The sequence below is a fragment of the Phyllostomus discolor genome, chromosome 4, assembly GCF_004126475.2.
Source record: "Phyllostomus discolor isolate MPI-MPIP mPhyDis1 chromosome 4, mPhyDis1.pri.v3, whole genome shotgun sequence".
Taxonomy (NCBI): Eukaryota; Metazoa; Chordata; class Mammalia; order Chiroptera; family Phyllostomidae; genus Phyllostomus; species Phyllostomus discolor.
Window position 1 is genome coordinate 107,673,510 of NC_040906.2, and position 24,089 is coordinate 107,697,598.

General features: G+C 38.8%; 1 protein-coding gene across 2 annotated transcripts in view; it reads right to left on the reverse strand.

The window, feature by feature from the left end:
- The window catches only part of ILRUN (inflammation and lipid regulator with UBA-like and NBR1-like domains), a 111,506-nt gene extending 89,724 nt beyond the window's left edge, over window positions 1-21,782 (reverse strand). The window contains exon 1 of one of the 2 annotated variants that reach the window (XM_036023970.1): window positions 21,422-21,782. In XM_036023970.1, coding sequence (XP_035879863.1) covers window positions 21,422-21,579 — 158 coding nt within the window. In that variant the 5' untranslated portion in view covers window positions 21,580-21,782. The remainder of the gene's footprint in view (window positions 1-21,421) is intronic. The other variant, XM_028508584.2, reaches the window with a different exon arrangement.
- Between the last annotated feature and the right edge of the window lie 2,307 nt (window positions 21,783-24,089).

Sequence of the window (24,089 nt, forward strand, 5' to 3'; positions counted from 1 at the left end):
GAAAGGGAGGAAATCAAAAGATTAATTCAAGAAATTTCCCAAGAATAAGAGGACAGTTTCCAGACTGAGAGGACTCCCCAAAGCTGAGCACAGTGTATGAAAATACATGTTTAAATACATTATTGTCAAATTTAAGGACATTGGGGACACAGTGAAGTTACCAAAAGCTTCCAGAGAGGGAAAAGACAGGATTTATTCAAAGAACAAAGAATCAGAGCAGTGTTACATTTCAATTATTTCCAAGAGGTGGAGTGGCTGGGAGAGGTGGGAAGACAAAGAAGCAGTGCCTTCAAAAATCCTGAAAAAATAAAAATTTCCAACCTTGAAATTTCCACCTAGCCAAACCTGGGATATCAACTAAGCATCAGAATAAAATATAGCTTCAGAATACAAAATCTCAAATTTTATCTCCTTGGGACTGTCTGGAAGTTTTTAAAAGTGGGGTCCAGGAAACAGGGGTTCCAACAAAGGGGGAACAGTGTGAAAGAAACCCTGTATGCCCTCAGACCTACAGCACAACCAATGCAGACCAGAGTCAAATACCCTGTAAGAGACTTCTTCACAAAGGTTAAAATTGATAGGTCAACAAACGTGTCTGCACCTATAAGAGATTCGTAACTGGCAAGGAGTGTGAGGATAAGTTAGTAAAAAATATGTAAGAGACTAAGCAAGCCAAAAATCAAGATAATTATTACACTAGGACCAGAAAAATATTGTGCAGAAAAGGAAAATGAATCAAAGCACACTAATGGCTCAAGTGTCATTAAACATTTAAATAGTTAAAACAATATAAACACTGAAAACTGCCTTAACCAAATTACAAATAATTAAAGTGGGAGAATGGGAGACGGGTGAGTAAAAGTAAAAATCACCATGTGCCAGACACAGCTCTAAATCTTTACATATATTAATTTATCTAATCCTCAGATAAACACTAATATTGTCCTTATGTATGAGGAAACCAAGGCACAGAGAGGGTAAATAACTTGCCAAAGGTCACACAAATAGTAATAACATAAGCTTTGAACTTTGCTCTTCGCCACACTGGCTCACCCAGAACAAAATCCTCATCGCCCTGTGGGAAGTCAACAGATAATAAACCCAAAAATCAATTGGAAGAACTGAAACAGACTGCCTCTGGAAAGTGATATAAGGAAGGAGTCCAGAATCTTTGTTCTTTCAACAAGCCTGCAGTACTACTACTTTACTCTTTAAACCATATACATATAAATATATACACACATATACACATACATATGTGTATTTATATAAAAATTAAATAATAAGAAAATATATTTCCCTTTAAAGTCACTTTTTCAGTAAGTATTAAAACTCTTACTTCAACCACAGAAAACCAGACACACTTACAAATACAACAGGAGAAAAAGTGCAAAAATAAGCCCAAATGTGTGTGTGCACATGTGTGCAGGTACACACCCCATAAACCAAAAATCAAGGCAGTTATTACAGTTGGGGCACAAAAGGTTGCTCAGAAAAGGAAAATGAATTCAAGTACACTAATCACTCAAGGGTCAATAAACATTTAAATAGTTAAAAAAACATAAACACTGAAAACTGACTTAACCAAATCACAAATAAATAAAATGAGAGATAGGTGAATGAAACTAGTAGTTACCATGTGTTAGGCCAGCTCTAAATCTTTATATATGCATTTGATACATGATAAAGAGAGCAAAATCAAATCAGTGGGAGATACGACTTTCTCAAATGAGGGAAAACTGACTAATCACCTAGAAAACATATTAGATATCAACCTCCAACCACACTGCCAAATATATTTATTATATAAAAGGTCTATATGTAAATTATGCAATCATAAAGATGACTGAGGTGAATAATTATATAACAATGAGGTGGAGAATTTCTACTCACGAAACCAAAAGGAGAAATCAAAAAGGAAAAGGTTGCTGGATTCAACTTCATAATAATTCACACAAAAAGTGTCCCTACCTAGTTTAAAACATTCTAAACCAAGTGAAAAGGCAAATTCTCAGAAAGGCAAGCATTTAATAAGAAGCTAATTGCCTTAATATGCAAACAACTTGTACAAATCAATGAGAAAAAGAGTAACAATCCAATAGAGGTAAAGAGAAAAACACATAAATCACAGAAAAATACAAATGGCCTTAATAAAGCTGGGGGAAAAATACAAATGATCAATAAAAATATGGAAAGAAATCCAACATCATTCATAATTAAAGCAATACAAATTAACATGAATATATTTTTAACCTATCAGACCAGCAACAACATAAAGACAGATCATTCTTAGGTTAAGAATGCAGCAAAACAAACATTCTTATACACTGATAGTAAGAATGAAAATCGGTACCATACTTTTGGAGTTTGTTATTGCTGATCAAAATTTAAACTGCCCATATACCCAGCCCCAGTGATTCCATTTCCAGGATTGTATCCAAAAGTGTACACAGACACGTCTACTACAGCAGCTCTATAAAAGCAAATACCTGGAAACAGCCCATAAACAAGAAAGTGGCATAATAAAATATCGTCAGCCACAATGGAATACCATGCATTCCTCAAAAAAAAAAAAAAAAAAAAAAAAAAAAAAAAGACGTTCATAGCATATTATGAGGTTTACTTAAAAAGCTAACCTGACACCAGTATGTATAGTATGAATCCACTTGTGTGTGTATGTGTTTTTTAAACTATGAAGGATGATGAGATTAAGACCTCTGTATACAAGATGGTCCACCTGCAGATCATGCACTCTCAGTAATAAAAAATCTTGACAACTAAAGTGAATGATGGATCTATGGCCTGACCTAAAGTCCATACTTAAAAACATATCGAAGTTTGTTTTAAAGCATTGTGGAGGCAAACACACAACAAGGGCTAACACAGAAGACTTAAGGACACCTATCAGGGACTACCCTCATGGCTTTTATTTAACTGTACAGAAGACAGATTTTTTTCAGAAAAACCGTATGAGGGATTTAAATCTGCATGTAGAATGGAGGAAAGCAGTGCAGCGACAACTAGTAACTTGCACACATAAGGACTCTGACCACTCTGATCATACACACACACACACACACACACACACATATGTCTACAAAGGTACAGAAGCTCTCTGAGAAAAATGGAATGGCAACTTCAGAAGAGTGGGATGAGGGAGGGAAACACAGGGAATTATGTACCATCTAAGCTTTTCACAACACAACAAATCATATTATTTTTACGATTATATATCCAAATAAAATTTTAAGTAATTAAAACACAAGTAAACTAAAAATACATATGCAAAGTATACCTTATAAATACCCATTTTAAAAAATGACAAGATGCCCTGGCTGGTGTGGCTGAGTGGAATGAGTGCCAGCATGAGAACCAAAAGGTGACCAGTTCTATTCCCAGTCAGGGCACATGCCTGGGTTGTGGGCCAGGTCCCCACTTAGGGGTATGATAGACACAACTGATTGATGTACCTCTCTCACACACTGATGTTTCTCTCTCTTTCTCCCTCCCTTCCCCTCCCTCTAAAAATAAATAAATAAAACCTTTTTTAAAATGACAAGGATGATGAAAACAATAGACATTTACAAGTATTAAAACTACACAGAGAGCCTTGGTTGATGTGGCTCAGTGGATTGAGCACTGGCCTGCAAACCAAAAGGTCGCTGGTTTGGCTCCTAATCAGCACACATGCCTGGTTGTGGGCTAGGTACCCAGTTGGGGGCATGAAAGGGGCAACCAATAAATGGAAAGGGAGGGGGAAAATCATTAATGTGCAAGAGAAACATCGATTGGTTGCCCCTTGCACACCCCCAACTGGGGACTTGGACAACCCAGGCACATGCCCAGAATTGAATTAGCAACCTTTTGGTTTGCAGGAAGAGGCCCAACCCACTGAGCCATGCCAGCCAGTGCAGGATGTTCAACAAACCTATTAAGAACCTCAACAGCATAAAAAATATCCAGTCAGAAATGCAGGATACACTAATTGAAATAAAGAGCAATTTATAAGGAATCAACAGTGGAGTAGAAAAAGCTGAGAATCAAATCAGCAATTTGGAACATAAGGAAGCAAAAAACAACCAATCTGACCAGCAAGAAGAAAAAGAATCCAAAAATATAAGGATAGTGTAAGCAGCTTCTACGAAAACTGCAAGCATACCAACATTCACATCATGGGGGTGCTGCAAAAAGAGGAAGAGCAAGAAATTGGAAATCTATTTGAAAAAACAAAGACAGCAAACTTCCTTAATTTGATGAAGGAAACAGACATACACATCCGGGAAGTTCAGAGAGTCCCAAACAAGATGAACCCAAAGAAGTTCACACCAAGACATATCATAATTAAAATGTTAAAGGTTAAATCCAAAGAGGGACTACTAAAAGCAGTAATAGAAAAGCAGTTAGTGACTTATAAGGGAGCTCCCATAAGATTGTCAGCTGATTTCCCAAAAGAAATTTGGCAGGCTAGACAGGATTGGTAAGAAATACTCAAAGTGACTAAAAGCAAGGACCTACAACCAAGATTACTCTGCCCAGCAAAGCTATCATTTAGAACCGAAGGACCAATAAAGTGCTTCCCAGACAAGAAAAAGCTAAAGGAGTTCATCACCACCAAATTACATGAAATATTAAAGGGTCTTCTTTAAGATAAAAAATATGAACAATAAAATAGCAATAAACACATATCTATCAACAACTGAATCCATAATACAAAATAAACAAGCAGAACAGAAACAGAATCATAGATACAGAGAATGTTTTGATGGCTGCCAGATGGGGGGGGGGGTCAGGGAGATGGGCAAAAATCATGAAGGGATTACGAAGTACAAATAGGTAGTTACAGAATAGTCATGGGGATGTAAAGTAAAGCATAGGGAATAGTATAATCAAAGAACATATAGGCATGACCCATAGACATGGACACAGTGTGGAGACTGCCTGAGGGAGTGGGGGTCCTGGGTGGAGAGGCACAAAGGGGGAATAATTGGGACAACTGTAATAGCATAAACAATAACATATTAATTCAAGAAAAAAGTACCTTCAAAAGACATACCTTGACCTGGCAGTTTCACTTCTAAGAATCTGACCTAAGTAAAAACATGGGCTATATATCACAATTAAAAAAATAAATTAGGCAAGTAAGCAGATATTTATAATAGTGAAAACCAAAAATCAATAAATGGCTGCTTAAATAAGTTACAGAATACACTCAAATAACGGAATTATTAGCAACCATGAAAAACAGACACAGAAGATAGCTATAATGTTTAGTGAAAAGTAGGCTATAAAGTATTGTGTAAAAGTAGGCTATAAAATAATGTTTTAACTTAAAATATATAATATGCATATAAATCTCTATGCACAGATATGCACACAAAATGACAGCAGTGATTAGCTTTGGGTAGTATTTACAAGTGGATTTATTGCCTTCCTTTGACATTTCTGAATTTGCTGTTTTTTATATATGGTAGTATTTTTACAGTGAGAGAAAAAAAAACGTATTTCCATTTCCCAAAACAGCAAACCTCCCTATGGAAAAATGAACAGAGGGCATGCTCAGTCAATTCACAAAAGAAACACAATGGACATTTAGCACATAAAAGTACCCATTACAAGTATCAAAATATAGCCCTGGCTGGTGTGACTCAGTGGACTGAGTACCAGACTGCAAAGCAAAATGTAGCCAGTTTAATTCCCAGTCAGGGTACATGACTGGGTTGCAGGCCAGGTCCCCATTAGGGGACATGGGGGGCAACCACACATTGATGTTTCCCTCCCTGTCTTTCTTTCTCCCTTCCCCTCTCTCTAAAAATAAATAAATAAAATCTTAAAAGAAATAATAAAATATAAATTAAAATAAGATCACATATTTAAAACATACAAACTGAAAAACAGTAAGTGATAATATGATGCACTGAATAGGTATTAAATAAATAGTCACTCATATACTGCACTGGCCGGTGTGGCTCAGTGGACTGAGCGCTAGCCTGCTAACCAAAGAGTTGCCAGTTTGATTCCTAGTCAGGGCACATGCCTGGGTTGCAGGCTGGGTCCCCAGTAGGGGACATGTGAGAGACAACCACACATTGATGTTTCTCTCCCTCTCTTTCCCTCCTTTCCCTCCTGTCTAAAAACAAATAAAATATATTTTTTAATTTTTTTAAAAAAGAAATAATCACTGATATAGTAGTGGTAGTAATACAAATTAGTCCACCTCTATGGAAAAGACAATTTGGCAATTAAGTATTAAGAGTATCAAAGCCCATCTTTATCTTTGGCCCAGCAATCTAATTCTAGGAATAAATTTTTTTTAAAAAAGTAATTCATGAGCCATGGTGACAGGTCAGTTGGTTAAAGCCTCATCCCAATATGCCAAGGATGCGGGTTCAATCTCTGTTCAGGGCACATACAAGAATCAACCAATGAATGCATAACTAAAGGGCAACAACACACTTACCTTTCTCTCTCTCCCTTAAATCAATAAATAAACAAAATTTCAAGAGATACTTAAAAAAAATAAAGACTTAGTGATGCAAAGATTTAGTTATGTTTAATACTGAATTTATATTAATAAAACACTGAAATCAACCTAGAACAAAAAGATTAAGTCAGTATTTTATATCCATGTAATAAAATACTGTGAAGTCTTTAAAAATAAAAGCAAAAAATCAAACTTATTAAGAATGGAAAAATGGTCATAAGAGAATGTTAGGTAAGACAGATTACAAATAGTGTGTATACCATTTGAAGAGTGTCCCCCCAAATTCACAACCACTGAAACCTCAGAACGTGAATGTATTTGATAACAGTCTTTGTAGGTGTAATTAATTAAGATAAAGTCATGAGACATTAGGGCTGGGCCCTAAATCCAACTCATTGGTGTCTTTCAAAAGTAGATTTGAAGACATAGACAAGGAAGAAGATCATGAAGAGGTGCAGCTACAAGCCACAGGACACCAAGAAATGCCAGTAGCCACAGAAGCTAGGAGGTAAGGAAGCATTCTTCCCTAGGACCTTCAGAGGGAACATATGGCCTGCTGATGCCTTGATTTCAGATTTCCAACCTTCCGAACTATAAGAGAATAAATTTCTTTCAAGCCATCAGCTTTGTTGGAATTTGTTATGGCAGGTGGCTTACATTTGAATCCTATCTCTATCCCTTATTACTTATGTGACTTTAAACAAGTTATTTAACTTTGCTGAGCCTCTCTTCCATTTTTGTTAAAATGAAGATGACAGTATTTATTTCCTAGAATTATTGTGAACATTAACTTATATATTAAATGTAATCACTTAAAACAACAACAGTACCAGGAATATAGTAAATATTCCATTTTTGTAAAGCAAACACGGGCATTGAAATACACACAAGCATACACTATAGTACTAGGATACAGATTAAAAGGCTAAAATTGTTTATATCTTGGTCCTGTGAATATGCCCTATTTTTGTTTTCTTTTTGATTATTGGCACTTTTTAACTATTTTCATTATGAGTTTTATTATGACATAAATCCTTATTATAGACATTACTTTTAAATTTAAAAAATTTTTAAAAGGCAGTCATTCCCAGTTTTAGTTTTATGCAAACCCTATCTCTCAGCCAAGTATTTCCACTCTATCAACGCCTGTTATCAAAGTAATAAAAAAATTAAAAGGCAAAATTTACTTTAGAAAAGAAATGCTGATGACAAGGCACTTTAGAAGGACATCGTGTATCATTCAGTGAATCATTAGTAGGCTGTTGCTCCATAACAGGCTGTGAACCACTGACCTCAAGCATAGTAATTCAAATATAATCCCTCAGAAATATACAAAAACACAACTATTCATTTTTTAAAATGAGTCTTTTAGTAAATTCAGCGGGGCTGCATTCCTTATTTGAAATAAACTGTTCCCCTTGCAAAGACATATGTTAACTTTGGGAAATTGTTAGAAAAACCACTTATAAAATTAATTACCCTTCCAACAAGTGAAAAATGAATTAGTCTCATCTGCACACATGATTTAGAGTTAAACCTCTTCAGTGAGTTTCAGTCTTGTTGCATTTGAGTCCATAAAAAGTTTAACTTATCTGGCAGCATCTCGTAAGTTAATTCAGATGCGCTGATTACTAGACAGTTTACTTAACACACTTTGCTCTTAGCAGAGCAAAACAAAGTTTTAATAATTATATGCAATTACTGGATGACAGCCTGTTGCTTAATACAATGAAGGAATTCTACTGCATTTGAAAAGTCGGAAGTCCTCTACTACATTGCTCATTAAAAACATATCTATATGATCAGCCTACCCAAGTACAATACCTTGACAACTAGTTTCCCCTCCCACTAGAGCAAAGGAGGTACAAGCGCAAGGGTAGACACTACTCTAAACAGGAAAAACAATTATTCAAATTGCAATACCACTACTGTTAAAATTTTATATACATGTAATTTTATATATACATATAGAAAATTCTCTGTGTATGTGTGTATGTGTACATATACATGCAGAATTTATAGGCACAGAAATTCTCTAAAAAGCACAGAAGAAACAGTAGTGGCTGTATCTGAAAAGGAATAATAGTTGCTTTTTACTTTTAGCCCAGAGGTTGCAAATTAGTGGCCCAGGGATGACATCCTACCTACAGATGTGCTTTATTTTGGCCTACACGGTATTTTTTAAAATGTGAGCTCTGACTGGTGTGGCTCAGAGGGTTGGGCATTGTCCTGCAAATCAAAAGGTCATTTTATTCAATTGTAGGTGAGGACACATGCCTGGATTATGGGCCAGGTCCCTGACTAGGGGTGTGTGAGAGGCACCCAGTCAATGTCCTCTTGCATATCAATGTTTCTCTCCCCACCTTTCTCCCTCCCTTCCCCTCTAAAAAACAGATAAACATTTTTAAAAATAAAAATAATAAAATATTTGATTTTGTTAAAATTTGAAAATCAGGAAGTTTCCCATAAAAATCTGAATCTCTGGCTCTTGGGGGGGGGGGGAATCTGAGGACACTGGGGTCCCATTCCAGCATGGCAGAATTTAACTTAAGGCAAGAATCAGACACTGTTGTTATAAAAAGGTAAGCACATTCTAATTCTTACACACTTCAATTGTTCATGTTCCCTACCTGGCAACTATAGGCATTTTAGTTTGTAACTCCTGTTTGAGATTTTCTAAACTATTTGAACTTACTATGTGCTTATACTACCCTTTAAAGTTTTTCCCCAATGAAACACACTGGCAAAGATGCAAGAGAAGTTTAGAGAGCTTACAAAATATTATTCTCCATTCACATCTAAATAGTTAAATGTACCTAATCTTTTTGAGTAATAAATTCTTTCATAAATGGAATTACAAACAATTTTCAGTATAAGAAAATATGCCTGGAAATGTAGGTATATAAGATGGGGCCAATCTTTAGAGGGCTCAAAAGGCTTCTAGAAACAATATTCTTATTGTTACTTAAATTTTTAAAAAATCTGTTCTATTGACTATGCTATTACAGTTGTCCCAATTTTTCCACCTTTGCCCACCTCCACCAGGTACCCTCATTCCTTCCAGCAATTCCCCTCCCCCTTAGATCATGCCCATGGGTCATGCATGTAAGTTCTTTGGCTACTCCATTTCCTATATTGTTCTTAACATCCCTCTGGTCTACTTTGTAGCTACCAATTTGTACTTTTTTTTTAAGGTTCTATTTTATTTATTGAGAGAGTGGAAGGGAGGGAGAAAGTGAGAAAGAAACCTCAATATGTGGTTGCCTCTCCTGTGCCCCCTGCTGGGGACCTGCCCTGCAAACGTGCCCTAACTGTGAATGAAACCAGCGACCATTTGGTTTGCAGGCAGACAGGCACTCAATCCACTGAGCCACAACAGCCAGGGCCCAATTTGTACTTCTTAATCCCTGAACCTTTTCCCCTATTTTCCCTCTTCCCTCTCCTAACTGATAACCCTCCAAATGATCTCCAAACCTATGATTCTGTTCCTGTTCTGGTTGTTTGCTTAGCTTTTTAGATTCAGTTGTTGATAATCATGAATTTATTGCCATTTTAATGTTTATAGTTTTGATCTTCTTTTTCTTAAATAAGTCCCTTCAACATTTCATATGATAATGGCCTGGTGCATGGCTGGTGTGGCTCAGTGGATTTAGTGCTGGCCTGCAAAACCAAAGGTTGCTGGTTCAATTCCCAGTCAGGGAACATGACTGGGTTGTAGGCTAGGTCCCAAGCTGGAGGCATGGGAGAGGCAAATGACTGATGTATCTCTCGCAGATTGATGTTTCCTCCCTGCCCCCCTCTCTAAAAAGTAAATAAATAAAAACTTAATAATGGTTTGGTGATGAACTCCTTTATCTTTACATTGTTTGGGAAGCACTTTACCTGCCCTTCAATTCTAAACGACAGCTTTGCTGGATAGAGTAATCTAAGTTGTACGTCCTTACTTTTCATCTCTTTGAATACTTCTTGCCAGTCCCTTCTTGCCTGCAAAGTTTCTTTTGAGAAATCAGCCGACAGTATTATGGGAACTCCTTTGTAGGTAACTCTCTGCTTTTCCCTTGCTGCTTTTAAAGTTCTCTTTATCTTTAACCGTTGGCATCTTAATTATGATGTGTCTTGGTGTGGTCTTCTTTGCATCCTTCTTGTTTGGAACTCTCTGTGCTTCCTGGTCTTGTATGTCTATTTCCATCACCAAATTAGGGCAGTTTTCTGTCATTATTTTGTTAAATAAAATAACAGAAAGTAATTTCTTACTCTTCCTTTTCTCCTTCTGGCACCCCCATGATTCGAATGTTGGTACGTCTAAAGATGTCCCAGAGACTCCTTAGCCTATCCTCATTTTTTCCCCTAAATTCTTTTTTCTTTTTGCTGTTCTGATTGAATGTTTTTTTCTTCATGTTCCAAATCATTAATTCTTGACTTTATCCTCTCCACTGTTGGTTCCCTGTACATTTTTCTTTATTTCACTTAATGTAACCTTCATTTCTGCCTGCATCTTTTTTATGCTGTTGAAGTACCTAATGAGTTCCTTGAGCAGCCTGATAACCAGTGTTTTGAACTCTGCATCTGATAGATTGCTTATCTCCATTTTGTTTACTTCTTTCTCTGGAGTTTAGTTCTGTTCTTTCATTTGGGCCATATTTGTCTCTTCATTTTGGCAGCCTCCCTGCATTTGTTTCTCTGTATTAGGTAGAGGTGCTATGACTCCCTATCTTAGCAGCATTACCTATTATAGAAAAGTACACCTGTAAGTTGTATAGGGCACAGTCTTAGATATTCACTAGGGTGGGGCAACCTGCATCACTGCTCTTCGGCTCTGTGTAGGGGAGAACTCAGAGAGGGGACAATGCTGCTTCCTGGGCTCTGGAGTTTTGCCAGGGAGGAGGCTCTCTCCTGGCACTCACCCTGTGCCAGTCACTTCAGTTTCTCCCTATATGCCACTGGTGCTCTTCCAGCTGTTGCCCTGGTGCTGAAGCCTAGAGGGAGTGAGCCTGCACAAGTCCTAAGTCCACTGCAGTCACTTTAAGAGGATCTTCCTAAGAATCCTGCAGTTTTTTCCATTGCCCCAACCCCCACTGGTTTTTACAGCCAGAAGTTATGGGGATTTATATTCCTGGTGCTGGAACCCTGGGCTGGGATCCCTTGCTCCCAAGGTATCCCTCCCTATTTTTATCTACATGTGGATGTAGGACCACCCATTCTGTGTCTCCACCCCTCCTACCCATCTGAATGAATATGGCTTAATTCCTTGGTTGTTGGACTTCCATGTAGCTCAATTTTCAGATGAATCTGGGTAATATTGTTTTGCAGTCTAGTTGTAATTTTTGCTGTAGTTGTGTGAGGTGAGGCATGTTTACCTACACCTCCATCTTGATCTGAAGTTGTTACTTAAATATAATTTGCTTTCACCCCAACAGGTATGGTTCAGTTTGTTGGGCAGCACCCCACAAAGCTAAAGGTCATTGGTTTGATTTCTGGTCAGGGGACATGCCTAGGTTGTAGGTTTAGTCCCAGGTTGGGGTGCATACAAGTGGCAACCAACTGATGACTCTCTCTCATATTGATGTTTCTCTCCCCCTTCTTTCCCTCTCTCTAAAAATAAAATTACAAAATATTTTTGAAACTTTTAACTTGCTTTCAAGTTATATAGGAACTATTAGCAAAATTTAAATCTCATGCTCAAATTAAGCCTGAAAATGAGCTTAGTTTGTAGGACTTTGTTTCTTTTAACAGCACTAGACTTCAGTATTTCCAGAAAAATGAAGTCTTTACTCCCATCGACTTTTACCAATTACCTCAACTAATATTTGCTGAGTATCTACCATGTATCTGCTGAGTATCTACCTAAGCATCTAATGGTAGGTACTTCTCCCTAAGCACTTACCATTAGATGCTTAGGGAGAAGCAAAGGCCACTACAAGGGGTGTATCACATATGACAAATGTTATAAAAAGCAATAGGATTTCATGAGACATAAAAAGATCAAGAATAGCATTCCAGGTAGAAGAAAAAAGTTTAAAATTGGGAAAGCAAAAGTGTGTGTGGGAAATGAGCAGAAGACCAATATAAATGGGACACAGAAAAGTAGGAATCCAGCACAAAGACATGTCAGAAAGGTGGAGGCAGACAAGTTGGGATTAATCATTGGAGAGCCCTGAATGTTAAGCTAAAGCTCTGTTCTCTATCTGGTACACATACTGTTAAAGGTTTCTGAGAAAAGAGGGGCCTAGATCAAAGCTATTGACTTGGAAAGATTGATCTAGTAATGGTATGTCCACAAAATGAACTAGAAGGAAGAAAGTCAGGTGTAGAAAACCATTTTGAAACTATTCCTATGTTACACCCTGTTTGAGTGGAAACACAACCTACAAACTAAAATGGTGGCTGGAGGAATGGAAAAAAATAAACACTGGGAGGTGCATTGCAAAGTAGAAATGAACTGGGTTTGGCAAATGTTCTTGGGTGTCCAGGAAAGAGAGGGTATTGGAAATAATCAGTTCAATCCTGATGGTTATGGGACCATTGGAGCTATGAACAGAACAGGCAAAAGTCAGAAAAAGCTGGTTGGGGATGAGGAAAAGGATAAACTGACCTTTTGAACACATTTAGTTTGGTGTGCCTAACAGAACATCTGTTAAGTTTTTCCTCCTGATCAGAAAATCTTGCATTCTTTTCTGGCCCAATTTTTAGTGATAGCCTAAAAGAGTAAAATATATACTTAATACAAGTAAATAATATATTTAATGCAGCACTGGCTGGTGTGGCTCAGTGGACTGAGTGCCAGCCTGCGAACCAAAGGGTCACTGGTTTGATTCTCAGTCAGGGTACATGCCTGGGTTGCAGGCCAGGTCCCCACCTGGGGGCGTGCAAGAGGCAATAAGTCAATGTATCTCTTGCACATTGATATTTCTCTCCCTCTCTCCTCCCCTTCCCCTCTCTCTAAAAATAAATAAAAAAGGAATATATGTAATGCAAAGTCCGTGAAGAGTCAGTCCCAAAGCCTATAATATGACAAAATTAAACTTCATAGATGAAGTTGAACTCCTACCTTACCCATATACAAAACTTAACTCAAAAAGGATCAATGACCTAAATATAAGAACATAAACCATTGAACTCTTAGAAAACAGAGATAAATCTTCATGACCATGGGATGGCAATGGATTATTAGATATAATACAATAGCAAATGCACAAGCGACAACAAAAAATTAGATAAACTGAACCTCATCAAAATTAAAAACATTTGTGCATCAAAGGACATTATCAAGAAAATGAAAGACACCTACTGAATGGAAGAAAATATTTGCAAATCACATATCTGGGAAGAGTCTAGTACCCAAAATATATTTTAAAAAACTCCTCCAGCTGAACAACAAAAAGACAAACAATCCAATTAAAACCTGGGCAAAGGACTTGAACAGATATTTCTCCAAAGAAGATATACAAATGGCCAACAAGCATATAAAAAGACATTCAATACCACTGGTAACCAGAAAAATGCAAATCAAATTGACAATGAGGTACTATTTCATACCCACTAGAATTGTTATAATTTAAAAAAGGAAAATAAGTGTTGGGAAGGGTGTGGAAAAACTGCGACAGACCGTCATACACTGCTAGGGGGAACATAAAATAATTCAGCCACTGTGGAAGTTTGGTGGTTCCTCAAAAGTTAATCACAGAATTACTGTAAGACCCAACAACTCAAATGTTAAGGTATATACCCCAAAGAACTGAAAACAGGTACTCAAAAAAATACATATACACACATGTTCATAGCAGCACTATACATAATAGCCAAAAAGTGGAAACAGCTTAAATGTACGCCAACAAATGAATAGACAAATTGTGGTATAACCATATACTGGAATACTGTTCACCAATAAACAGGAATAAAGTGATACGTGCTAAACAATATGGATGAACCCTGAAAGAGACCAAACACATAGGACCAAATATCTATGGTTCCACTTATTCCATTTATTTGAAATATCCAGAATAGGTACATCCATAGAGAAAGCATTCAGTTTTGTGAATGTCAGGGAAGTAACTGCTTAATGGGTGCTAGGTTTCCTTTTGGGGTGATGAAAAATGTTTTGTCTATAGTTGCACAACACTGTGAACACACTAAATGCCACTTTACCATGGTTTAATTTTGTTATGTCAATTCCACCTCAATCTTTACAATACCAACAATATTCCCCAGGAGATTAAAAAAAAAAGCTACCATACATATATACAGAATATTATTTGGCCATAAAAAAGAATGAAACATTACTATTTGCAACAACGTGGATTGACCTAAAGGGTATATGCTAAGTGCAGTAAGTCAGAGCAAGACCAATATCATATATTTCACTTATATGCAGAATCTAAAGAACAATATCAATGAACAAACAAGACAGAAACAGACTCATGGCTGCCAGAAGACAGCAGCATTGGAAAGGTGGTAATAAAGGTGAAGGAATTAAGAAGTACAAGTTGGTAGTGGTCACAGGGATTTAAGTACAGCATAGTTCAACAGTGTTGTAACTATTCTGTATGGTGCCGAGTAGGTACTAGAAATATCAGGGGGTGGGGGGGGACACTTTATAGAGTGTATGACCACTAACCACTATGCTGTATACCTGAAACTAATACAAAATAATACTGAAAGTAAACCATAATTAAAAAATAAAAATGTAAAAATAAGTAGAAATAAAAACCAACAATATTCCAATCCAAAAATAAAAATAAGCTCCATGTCTTGTCACTACTGATCCTATTAACCACATTCTAGCCAAGCCAATCTTCCAGGTGGCCCTGCTCCACCTGCTCCTTCTTTCGCAGTTCCACTCAGGAAATACCCTCTACCTATAACACACTGTTTTTTCACCAATTCAAAAACCCCCAACCATTTCAAAACTTAACTTCTAAGAAGACGACTTGCCCTTAGTAGGTACTCAATACTCTGCAAATCACTGGTTCTACCTTATTCAGTCCACTCATACCTATACTGATATTTTACTCATTCAATTCAGTATTAACATAGGAATGTTTCCTTCTTAGCATCCTGAAAATTTTTTTTGATAATTTCAGGCATGTTCTTTTTCTACTAAGAGCAAATTAAGATCAAGGCTGTGTTCTGCTTTTTACCACACCATCACCTAGTAGTCTATCCGACACACATTTGTTTAACTACTGTCTGGTTGATAGTTTTTGATGTTATATGCTAAACACATTGTGAGGGGGGAGTGGGAAGATGAAAGGTGGTATAGCCCTAATTATAATGGAGATTGGTTCTAGCTTGATACATGATCAGAAATTCAAGTCCCACTGCAATAGGACTGTAAAAGACTTCCTGCAGGACAATGTAGTTTTTTTACTGTGTTCCAACTAAAATTAACCTGTGTGCTTTATTTGTAAACTAATCTATATTATACTGAGTTCCAACTTGCATGTGCCACTCAAAAAAGGCGCCCCCAAAAATGTGGATGAGAAGAATGTCCAGAGCAAGAACACCCAACCTCCTTAAAAATGCAAGACTGCACAACAGTCTATCATTGAGTGTTATATAATTCTTCCCTACCCTCTTCCTAAAACTGCTGCTTGGCACACCTTGTTTTAAGAAAACCAGTATTAATATCAAGTTTTATCTGTCATAAAAGGGACTTTTCCTAGATTCATCCATGTTAAACAGAGAGTGAATCAGAAACACATTGAGCATGCAGGTCACTGAAAAATGGATTAAGATCAGACAGGAGAGACACTATGAAATCAGGTGAGAGGTACAACTGATTTTACATTTAGAAGCTGATTTCACTTCATTGTGTAACAGTGGCTATAACTTTATTTTATTTATTTTATTGCCTCTGACAATGTTGAGATAGTCAGTAGGACACAGTTTTACAAAAAAGTTTTCCCCAAGTTACTTTTCTAGAAAACATCTGTTCCATGCATGATGGGCATGCGTATGTAGTATTCCAAAAAATACACACTGCTTCCTGAAACATACCTAGGATATTGCAACACTAAAATGGCAAAGACCTACCCTAATGAATAGGAGGGTCAGAAACAATCAATGTTGTCATATGCTAGTGAAAGATATTTTATTTATTCATTTATTAGAAATAAGGCCAATGCTAAGTCCTAAGTTAATGTTCTCTAAAAATTGAGACATATTATTTGCCTCTTGCCATAAATACTAAAGTACAACTCATTTAAAAAACATAACAGAAACAAATGACTTTGAAGGCCAGAAGTGAATTTAAAATCTTAACAATGACCCCTGGCTGATGTAGCTCAGTGGATTGAGCTCAGGCTTGCGAACCAAAGGGTCACCGGTTCGATTCCTAGTCAGGGTACAAGCCTGGGTTACAGGCCAGGTCCCCAGGTGGGGATGGGCAAAAGGCAACCACACATTGATGTTTCTCTCCTTCTCTTTCTCCTTCCCTTCCCTCTATCTTAAATAAAATCTTTTAAAAAAATAAAATCTTAAAAATAAACTGTACATAGAAACTTGATTAAAATTATATTTTGTTATGTATATTTTATTGCAATTTTTAAAAAAAAATTGTATGTAAGCTCTCCTCTGACTGTAACCCCTAGTTTCCCCTAAAAAAAAAAAATACAAATATATTAAGACTATATTAAAGGGTGAGAAAGCATTAAATTGACTGAGTTTAAATTATACATGGTTGAAAAATTTTAGTGATTTGAACAGAAGGTTTCTGACCCCTTAAAGGTAGTGTTCATTAGATATTCTCCATTTCTAAGGTGGACATAAGCCAAAAAAAAAAAAAAAAAGAAAGCTTAAACTGCCCTGACTGGTGAAGGTCAGTGGATTGGGTGCCTGCCTGTGAACCAAAGGGTCACTGGTTCAATTCCCAGCCAGTGCACATGCCTCAGTTGCAGGTCAGGTCCCCAGCTGGGGGTGTGGATGAGGCAACCCATCAATATTTCTCTCACACATTGATGTTTCTCTCCTTTTTTCTCCCTCTCTCTAAAAATATATAAATAAAATATTTTTAAAACTTTTTTTAAAAGCCTGAACTGTAGTAAGAGAGACTTCATTTTGACAAATTCTCACTAGAAAAGTAATTAAACATAATAATAAGGTATCATGTTGATCTCTGCCCTCAGGGATGCAAGAATAAGTTATCCTGGAAGGTTTATATGCAATTTCTGAAGGAAAAACTGGAATGAAGTACAGAATCTCTTAAACCAACTTCCAGTTGTTGTTGTTTTTTTTTAAAGATTTCATTTATTTTTTTTTAAAGTGAAGGTAGAGGGAAGAGAGGAAGAGAAACATCGATGTGTGGTTGCCTCTCACGCATCCCCCTACTGGGGTCCTGGCCCTTTGGTTCACAGGCCCAAGATGAATCCACTGAGCTACACCAGCCAGGGCCCAACTTCCAGTTTTAGAATCCCAGGTTCTATATTCACAGCCCAACAGTGTCTCTGCAAGATATTCCACCTATAGAGTAGGGGAAGGTAGAAAACCGTATGGGGGTATAAATGGTGACAGAGAAGGAGACTTGGCTTAGGTTAGAGAACACACAATACAATATAGAGATAATGCATTATAGAACTGTACACCTGAAACCTATACATTTTTATTAACCCATGTCACCCGATATATTCAATTTTAAAAAAAGGTATTCCACCTACACAAAGTATACTAATCTACAAATCATTTCAGTTTGGCTACAGATATTAAGTGTTTTCACCATACCAAATATTCAGTCTATGTACTCAATTGGGAAGTGAAAATTGACTACTTTTGTTAGAAGCAATTCCACCATTTCTGGTAGCATGGCTGCCAGTGCCAAGTATAAACACTGCAAAATGCTTAAACTGAAACAATACATGGTTCTAAATTAAATAAATAGAAATGTCTACATAATGTACACCCAATCTAAGGGAAAAAAAAAATCTGTGTTTACAGGGTACAAAATTTACAAGGCTAAAATATTCAACTTAAGTCAGCTTTCCAACAACTTCTTAAAAAGTTATTACTAACAACAAAAAAATTCTTTCTTTGGAAAACAAAAACACAGTCTTACCAACTTATAAGACTCATGGCCTTCATTTAAAAATAACTTGGAGGGGGGGCTGGGATGAGAGTAAAAGACAGAAAACTGTACTTGAACAATAATTAAAATAATTTAAAAAATAAAAAACAAAACCAACTTAATTTGCCACATTATTCTTTAATAGTCATCACACAGAAGCAGGCACTTATGAAGTCACAGGAAGGTTCATTATCTTAAATTCAACAGGCTAACAACAGCAGTTTGAGATACTTTGCCAACCTATACTAGGCCTTCCCAACAGTTTCCCAAGTTAGACATTAAATGACACTCAATACATTTCTAGAATTTAGAAATTCACTTAACACAAATATTTTGACCAAGTATGTATCCATTCGTGTATGTGTTTTAATTAGACTTTATTAATTATGATGGGTGTTTGTTTAAACAGAAGTCTAACAAGACAAATTTAGCCAGGTCAACATAGCAATCAAAACACAATACAGGATTATGGAGCTAACTGTGGTCACTAGAAAAGAGTAACAAGCCTACTGCTTTCAGTTCATAAATGATTTTTTTTCATTTTATAATCAAAGAAAACAAAAAAACATGGCTTCTACAACCAAAAAACAAGTTAATGTGGTTTAAAGCTGAGTGATCAGTTAATTGCCTGGATTCCTAAGAAGCTATTGACATTTAACTGCTTTAAAACCAGAATATATTTTTTCAATGGCTCACTCCTTTGTTCAGAAATGTATCATACCTTGTATCATACAGAGATAACATCTTGTCAGAATATATGCTACTCTGTACCTTGGAGCTTAATAATTTAAATAAAAATTTAAATAAAAATTTATAATGCAACTATAATTTGTAAGTCACTTTTTTCTCATCCACACTGGGCCTCATCTTTCACAACACCTAAAAACAATCTTAGCTGTTAAGCACACACACACATGCTCACAAACACACCTCAAGCATATAAAATTCATTACACTGGTTTTGTAGCCATAATAATTGCACTAGTAAACACTGACTCTAAAGAACTAAAAACTTATTAGGGCAGGGTTTAAATGGTACGACTCACAAGGGGGTGGGGAGAAATAACGATCCTCCCCTATCAAACTGGCAGCAACAATATGCCAAGTTTCCTTTGCTGAACTAGTGTAAACAAGGAAGAAAAAGGGCTGGGGTGGGAAAGAAGGCAGGCAAGAGAGCAACCTTCCTTCAGACAGCTTTCTAAAGTTCACCAGTGTTAATACCTCTTCTCAGTGTTTTCAATAACCCCGTCACTCTCTATTTAATCAACATAGGTTGGTGTTAAGAAAAATCTGAGATCATCCTGGACATAAAAGATACAAGTGGTGCTGGCAAATACTTCTTTAATTCTAAAGACTAACTCCTGCATTCAATGTCTCAAAGAGTTTTCTAAACATCTAGAAATTCAATCCCACTCTTCCTATAACAATCAACTTTAAAGATAAATTAATAGGACTGACCAATGATGCCACACAGAAAAAAATTCACATATCACTTTTGGTGCAGTCACGGCTACAGGGCTCCCATTAGTAAAACGAGCATCATTGTGGGTAGGACTAGATGAGGAATGGGATAAAGACTAGGCTTACAGCCTCCTTTTTTCTGGCAGTGCCTGAGGCATTCAGTGGGCAAGGAATAAAGGGGAGGCTAGCTGTACAAGTGATGCCAAGAGAAACAAGATTCCACATGTCAGGGGACTGCCCAACACAGAGAGCAAAGGGCATTCATCCCATGGCTTTTGACCAAAGAAAAATGAGTTGCTTTACCTGAAATCTTTTCAAAGGAAGTCTATTAGTCTCCACTTTCTCATTCACCCGGAGTGAACCCGACAATCCCTCCTCAAAGAGCAAGAGGAAGCCTTGCTTATCAAAAACAGCAAGTGCTACGTCCAAAGCCAAGAAATACTCTTTAGTCTAAGTGCCATGGTCTTCTGCCCCAATTTCAGTCTTCTCCAAGGAGACTCCAAGCTAGAAATTCCTGGTTCTCAGCCTAAGTCAAGTTCTCCGTTTTCTCAAACACACATCAACCAGTTGTCTTTTGGTAAGCCCCTCTCCATTCCGGAATTCTGGAGCAGAGGGTCCCAGTCTGTCCAGAAAGTTCCCTTCCCCAAGATAATCTCCTTTCCTTCACTTTTCTAAGGTTGTTCCCAGACCCTGCCCCAGGTCTGACACTCCCAGTCTTCCATAAGCCAATCTACTAGAAGACCACTCCCTGGCACAGTTCTTCGGGAAAGTCTTCTCTCTTACCGTACTCAGTAGTCCTCCCCCTTAATGTTCCTCTCCTTTTCCCTATCAGTCCTTGCATGGAAGGGGACACATACATACACAACACACGTATCTGTTCTTCTCAGCTCCTAATTCCCAAGTCTTTCCCGCGCTCCAAGTTCCTCCATAGCATCTAATACACTCCCGGAGTTTCCCCTCATCCCTGTCTTTCTCAGCACCTAACTCCACACCCGAAGCTTTTTTCCACTCCCCAAATTCAAATTTCCTGTGCTTTCTACTCTTAGCCAACAACCACAGCCCTCTTCCTCCCAAGTCTACCCCAATGCCGCCTCGAGACTCAGGTCTTTTCCCCTCTTCCCACGTTCCACGGCCACTAATACTTCACAGAACCTCAGGGCCCTCCCCCCGCCACGATCTCTCTTCCGCCCCTCCTGCCCTCCGTGGCCTCCAACAATTCCTCGTACGTGCTCTCGAGCCCTGCTCGGCCCCCAAATTCTCCCTTGACCCTGGGGCTCCAGCACTCGCCTTCTCCGTCCGGGGAAGAGGGGTGCCCCTCAGAGCCCTCCCGGCCCTCCCCGCTGCGGGGCTCTGATGTCCCTTCCCTTCCCTTCCCCTCGGGGCCCCGAGGCCGCTGCCAACGCTGGCGCGGCGGGGCCGGCTCACCAGTTGGTCATGTCCAGGAAGAAGGCGCAGCCAGCCGGGTTGAGCTGGAAGCCGAGCAGCCGCTGGAACTCGGAGATGAGCACGTCCTTGTCGGTGGTGCCCAGACAGCTGAACTTCTGCATCAGCTCGGGGTCCAGGTCCACGTCCATGCCCTCCATGTCTAGGGCCGGACACCCGCTTCCCCACCTCCTCACTACCGAGCCGCCGCCGCCGCACTGCCGGGCCCGGGGACCAGGAGGGGGCCCGCTGCTAGCTAGCGCCGCGACCCCGCTCCTTTGAAGTAGGCCCCGGGCCTCTCACCGCCTCATAAGGGTAAACTCACTCAGCCACTCTCTCGCGCGCTCCCCCCCTCCCTCCCCCCCCACGCCACCGCCGCCGCCGCCGCCGCCGCCGCCGCCTCTTCTTTCGCTACTCCGCCGCCTCCGCCTCCTCCCGCGCCGCGCCCACTGCGCAAGCGTCGCCTGCTCCAGGCCCCGCCCCTTCCTCTCCCAGAGGCCCGCCCCTCAGTGGCGTCACAACCCCGTGACGTCCCCCGCGTGACCTCACCGTGGTGAAACGAGGGGGCGGGAAGTGGGAAGGAGGAAAGGCACCGCCCAGCGGCGGGAGGCCTGGGGTGACTCCTGGCCTGACCTCTGTCTCGCCCCGCCTCCACCCTCAGGGGGCGGAGTTAAAGTCCGGTTTGGCGGGGAGAAACTCGCGGGTCTAGGACAACTCCACCATTTTGTAGGTGAAGAAACTCCTGCAAAAAGTCTCTGAAAGAGCAGATGCTATGGCAAGGTCAAGTACCAAAGTATACCCCGGTAACCAGTCCTCCCAGCCAGGGGTATCCACTTCGGGCTGGAAGGACTTGTTTGCGTAAGTTCACAGAGCTGCTTTCCCAGAGGGGTTTAGTTGAAAATCTTCGGTTTCCCGCCCCCCTGGGTGGTGATTACTACAGTTCATCAGGACTGTTTACGTATTTCAACAGTAGTAGCTAGTCTGGGGAAGTAAAGGAGGCCTTGATGAAAACGTTTATGACAGTTCAAACGGACACTGTACATAATTGGCTAAGACCAACCCTCTCAAAATAAAGGTTAATGAGAATTTGGCATGCCTTGTTCTATTTTTTAAAGCGTTACTGTGTATTGAGGTGTGTCAAACTCATTTTCACGGGGGGGCTATGTCAGCCTCAAGGTTATCTTCAAAGGGCTGAATGTAATTTTCGGACTGTATAAATGTAACTACTCCGTAACAGTTAAGTGAGAGCTTGGCACTGCTGCTGGGTAGAAACAAGGTGCCTGGTGGGATAAAACAAGGTGGAGGGCTAGATTCAGCCCACAGGCCTTGTGTTTGCCACCTGTGGTATATATGGTACACTTACCTGGTCAAGGCCCTGTTTCAAGATCAGAGAATGAGAAAGGAAGCATAGGGACCATCTTGTCTACCCCCTTACATTCCTTTGTTCAGGAAGTGCTTTTGAACACTATTTACCCCACACTGCTACATTCAAGGGGGGTACAATGAGTAGGAAATAGTCTCCTGCCTTCAAGTAGCACGTGTTTTACAAAAAATGAATGTGAGAACCAGAAGGCTTATATGCCTTGTGCAAAAACACAGAACAGCAAAACCAGAAATCAGCTTTCAGATTCCTAATGGAGTATATTTTCAACAGCACGCAAAACTAGAATAAGTCACTGGTAGTGTCTAGGGTGCTAGGAGGTTTTGGAAAGAGAAATCATTCTGCCTCCTGTCACACTACGAAATAGGAGTAAAATATAATTATTCATTAAAATATAATACTTCTGCAACTACTATTTCATGATAAATATTTAGTAAGAGTAAAATTAAACCTGGGTTCTGGGGTCACACATTTGGGATTCAAATTCTCATTTTTCTAATTATTGGCAAACATAGTACTTGCACAGATAGGCTTATTGTGAGGATTAAATAAAGTAAGAATATATGAGCTCAATACTGTGCTTGCTCCATAAGAAGCACTCAAGAAATAGTCTAACATTGTGGCCAAAAACATTAGGAAATTCTTGGAAGGTTGGGCACTGATACAAGTAGGCAGGGATTACTTCTTCCCCTAGCCCCTCTTCTACTTCCTGGTCCTCCATCTGAATATTATATATGTGTCCTTTCTCCTTTCCTAATAAAGGACTGTCCTTTTTCTCTCTAGTGATTTTTCTACTTCCAATGTGAATATCTTACGGGAAATATACCTTGCTATAATAATACTTACAAACTCATTATACAGTGGTTATAAACATTCACACAGTTCTTGGGCCTCTGAAATCTTTGTGGAAGCTTAGATCATTTCAGGGACCTAATTTTTGGTTGGCCACAATGTTGGAATATTTCACTACCATTTAGGAAAGTTGAGTCTCCCTCAGGGTTGAGAACATACTGTCTCAATCTTATGGACGATGGAATGGAGACACAAAGATTTTTTACATCACAATATTAGAGCTGAAAGGAACTGAGACTGTAGTCCAACCTCCCCACTTTACAAATGAAATTGAAACTAAGAGAAGAGAATTGATTTACACAAAATCCCACAGGTAGTAAGGGTTCTCCAAACTTCCAGTCTAGCTCTCTACCCACTATTCCTTTTATACTTTGAGTTCAATTGGGCCTTACATATAAAATAGGAATTTTGACTTAAGAACTGATTTCATGTTAGACC